The sequence below is a fragment of the Acyrthosiphon pisum genome, chromosome X (assembly GCF_005508785.2).
Source record: "Acyrthosiphon pisum isolate AL4f chromosome X, pea_aphid_22Mar2018_4r6ur, whole genome shotgun sequence".
Classification (NCBI taxonomy): domain Eukaryota; kingdom Metazoa; phylum Arthropoda; class Insecta; order Hemiptera; family Aphididae; genus Acyrthosiphon; species Acyrthosiphon pisum.
In genome coordinates this window covers 63,814,398-63,819,197 of record NC_042493.1, presented here as the reverse complement: position 1 = coordinate 63,819,197, position 4,800 = coordinate 63,814,398, and the positions used below count along the sequence as shown (strand labels likewise).

The window sequence follows — 4,800 nt, the reverse complement described above, 5'->3', positions numbered from 1 at the left end:
TGGTGTACTCACGCACTCTCGTTTTTTGTTTTTTGTTTTTTTTTTTATATTTTTATACATATATGATATATGAACTCTTTGACAAAATACCTCAGCTTTTTAGGAAATCGATTTTCAATTTTCAATTTTAAAGAACCTTAAAATTAATATTATATTTCGAAAATTCAATGAATTATTTGCATTAGGTACCTAAATTTATATTTATTTTGGACACATCTGGTTTTATATAAAAAAAAGTGAATCTTCAAGAGTTAGGAGTTCTATGAGTTTATAAATTCAACTATATTTTTGAAATTAGAATCAAAATTCTGCCAGTATGTTTAATTTACTACCGATTTTAGTAGTTTTATAGTCATGCAAACAAGAATATATTTCATTTTTCGCCAATTATTGACACGTGCGTGCGCAGGCGAGAGTTGCATCCGCCGGCGTATTTACGAACCGTAACTGAATTCCAGCAAACAGCTGGTCATGCACATCACCCAATGTCACATGGCAAGGAAAAGAACTAGAACACACGGTACCCCAAATACTCAGGGGTAACACTGGATCGTTCGTTAACTTTTAAGCAACATTGCGAAAACACGAGAAAAAAGATAAACGCAAGAAACTCTCTGATTAGGAAACTATCTGGATCAACCTGGGGCTCCAATCCTCACACTCTAAGAGTCTCTACATTATCTTTGTGCTTCTCAGTGGGAGAATTCGCCAGTCCTGCTTGGAGCAGATCTACACACGTAAAGCAAGTAGACGTCGCACTCAACGAATCATGTCATCTCATAACAGGTTGCTTAAAGAACACACAAACCTCCTGACATAAGCCGGGGAGTCAAAGCCGACTGGGAAAGAACGAAGCAAAAATACGATAAGCTACATCATACATGATTGGAATAAGCCCCCCATCCAATCGCCTTAAGTCAAGGAGGAACTCCCTAAAGTGTACACACATTTTGGAAAAAAATTAGGATCAAGAAAGGATTGACAGATGGAAACTCTCCTTAGACAAAGAGACTGAGAAGTGGATGATACCGTCCGAACACTTACCAGCAGGTAAAAATTTAGAGTAGCCAACGTGGAGAGCAATAAATAGACTAAGAATAGGGGTTGGGCGATCCAAAGTAAACCAAGCAAAATCGGGTCTCATTCCTATTGAGAATACATAATGTGATTGTGGACAGTTTCAGACCATGTCCCACCTAATAAGCTGCCCAAGCTGCCCAACTTTCTGCACAATGGACGACATCATGCTAGCAACAAAGGAAGGAATAGCTATAGAAGTGGCTAAGTTCTGGCAAGATAGTATATGAAACATAATTATTCTTTCGCTATTTCCTTACCATTTATTTATGACTACTATTTATTTATTTTTGATTTATGTATCCGTGTTTACTTATTTATTTATTTATTTATTTTTAATTTTTTTTTTTTTAATGTTACTGAATCATAATTGTTAATTTATTCAATACTAGTCATATATATAATATACAAGGTTGCTTGACACGTACAAAAAAAAAATTAAGCCGAACATGATTCAATAAATAAATAATCCATAAAATAATTATTTATACGTTGTTAAAATAACGTCATACTATTTTTAAGTTAATATTAGACCAGTTATCGTTGAGTGATTTGGCAAGGACGTAGCTTGTACGTGTGAAACGACAATCGTAGCACGGGTAAAGTGTTCCAAATTAGTGATTTGTTTTGTTTGTTTTACATTTTAATAAAGTGTTTCCAGCCTGAAAACCCAAGTTGAATATTATTCGAGTCGTTTTTACATTCTTACCTTTTATAGGAAGAATTCTAGGATATACATACTATGTGTAAAAGAGGTTTTATCAAACTGAATAGTGCCATGGTATATGACATATGTAATCTTTGAATCATTCCAATTTAGAAGGAACCGACGTAGAATCGATTAACGCATACCATCGTAACTCACGAATTAACAGTGTCATTATAATTTAGTAGAAGCTTCTACCACGTATCATCCTAGGTGGGGGATACCACAGAACTCAGAGTTAAATTTTATTATTTTAAAATTGAAAATATTTGAATTTCATCAAATAAATATTTGAAAATAATTTAGTATAATTTTTTGTGTTATGTATTCACCATAAATTATTCTATTTAAAATTTAAAAGGCAATACAACAATAAGTTACTTAAAAATCTGGTGATGGCAATTGATCATAAACGGAATACCATAGAAACCAAATAATTGTATACAAATAAATATGTACGAGTTAAATAAATTATTTACTAATTTCTATTAGTATTTACAGCCTGAAAACACACCAACGGACGAATGGGGAGATGAAACCTCACCCGTGTGATCTTTGTGACGAATCGTTCAGCCAAAAAAGTCACTTTAAGGTTCATCGACACATACACACTGGCGAAAAATTATACACGTGCGATATATGTGACAAGGCTTTCTCTGTAAGAAGTAGTTTGACAACACATAGACGCATTCACACCGGTGAAAAACCATATGCATGTGATGTATGTGAGAAGGCTTTCTCTGTAAGTAGTAGTTTGACAGCACATCGACGCATTCACACCGGCGAAAAACCATACGCATGTGACGTATGCGAACTGTCTTTCCCTCAAAGTGGCCAATTGACAATACATCGACGCACGCACACCGGCGAAAAACCATACACGTGCGATGTATGTGAGAAGGCTTTCTTTCAAAGTAGTCAATTTACTGTGCATCGACGCACGCACACTGGCGAAAAACCGTACGCATGCGACGTATGCGAATTGTCTTTCACTCAAAGTTGCCAATTGACGGTACATCGACGCATTCACACCGGCGAAAAACCATACGCATGCGATGTATGTGAGAAGGCTTTTAGACAACGTAGCACTTTGACGAAACATCGCCAGACGCACACTGTCAAAAACCATACGCATGTGATGTATGCGACAAGTCGTTCTGTTTAAATAGCAATTTGACGGTACACAAGCAGACACACATGACACACAGTTTCTATTGATCAAATATGTATGATAAAAGGAGTTTATATCTAATGATGGCAAATCATGTTCATATAATATTACTGTTATAGTTTTAATTATATCATATTGTTTTTTTCTCAATATTAAATTGCCAATTTGTTATATTATGCATAAATAAGTATTACATTTTTTATGATTTTCAATGTTAAAAAATGAAAAAGATTTTTAGTTGTTCATTAAAAATATGTAACATAAACATTGAATACAAACAATCAATGTTTATCGATTTATTATTTCAAAATGATCATTTGAGGTGTGTCATCAATACCGTGTTCTTAAAATTGTTGCTCGAAAATCAAATTTATAAGAACTCTCCTGCAAACTCACCGACAGGATGAATGGGACAAATTTTTGAACTCTCTGGACATCAATGACAACTCTATTTTCAAACTCAACAAAAAGCTGCTGAACAAAACACCAGCCATGCACCCTCTTTCTGGCCCAAACTCACTTTTATACAATGCGAAAGATAAAGCTGAGCTCTTCGCTGCTACTTACGAAAATCAATTCACTGAGAATCCGGGACCATCTATCCCTGCTGTTATAAACTTTGCCCAAAGCATAAGAACTGCCCCCTCACCTGACTGCTTCACATCCCCAGGTACGGTACAAAAAATTATAAAAAATCTATCAAAACGCAAGGCACCAGGCATCGACCATATCTCAAACACGGCTATACAGTTTTTACCTAAATCCGCGGTTCTTTTATTAACAAGAATATTCAATGGATGCATGCGCATCGGATACTTTCCGAAATCCTGGAAACGTGCAGTCATCATCACAATTCCAAAACCTGGCAAAGACCACCACCATCCTGCAAACTTCCGCCCAATTTCACTCCTATCATCTCGGTCAAAAGTTTTTGAAAAGGTCATTCTCTCCAAACTCAATGCCGTGATAGGCCTTTCATTCAAATTAATGACATAATACTATCAATTAGACAAAAAACATACACGGTATGGCAAAGCCACTGGGATTCCGTCCCACCTTCCAACAAACTTAAAAAGATTAAAAAATGCACAAAAAAGTGGCACATCCCGCAAAACCTAAGCAGACGACACGAAGTTGCTCTAACCAGACTAAGAATTGGACATTCTTTTCTGACACATGCTTTCCTAATAAGTAAAGACCCACCACCTATCTGCAAAGAATGCCATGAAAACCTATCCATACAACATATTATCCAAGACTGCCCAGCATTCCAAAACATACGAAACACACTATCGATACCAGGCAACCTAGAAGAAGCACTAAATGAAGACAACAGCACAAAAACATTAAATTTCCTCACAAAAATTAATATTATAAATAACTTATAAATCATTATTTTCAACATGCACATTATGAAAAATTTTATATGTCTCAAAAATATTTATAAATATTTATTTATACAACTTGTATCTTACAATTCATAATTAATGTAACACTCACTATGTAATACTCACAAGGCTAATAACCTTAGTTGTTGAAGCCTCTTTTCAATAAAAAAGAAAAAAAAAACGTAGACATATTACTGTTAAATGAAACTCACCTCTCTTCAAGTCAAAAATTCAAATTACCAAACTTCCACTCCTACTATTCTAACAAGACCCAAACAAGCAACAAACCTCCAGCCGGAGGAACCGCTGTCCTAGTAAGCAGATGATTCATTCACCAACCAACAATCATCCCAACAACCTCAATTATGAACACCGCAATACACATTCGCACTGGCAATGCAGAACTCAGATTAGTAGAAGTCTACAAAAGCCCAAAAGTCACCCTACAAACTTCAGAT

General features: G+C 35.3%; 1 protein-coding gene across 1 annotated transcript; it reads left to right on the top strand.

Annotated features, from left to right (window-relative positions):
- Positions 1–2,163: 2,163 nt before the first annotated feature.
- LOC107882579 (zinc finger protein 182) lies at positions 2,164–3,099 on the top strand. The gene is given in 2 exon segments (XM_016801141.2): positions 2,164–2,898; positions 2,901–3,099. Coding segments are annotated over 2 exon segments (684 nt in total). The 5' UTR covers positions 2,164–2,315; the 3' UTR covers positions 3,002–3,099.
- Positions 3,100–4,800: the final 1,701 nt, after the last annotated feature.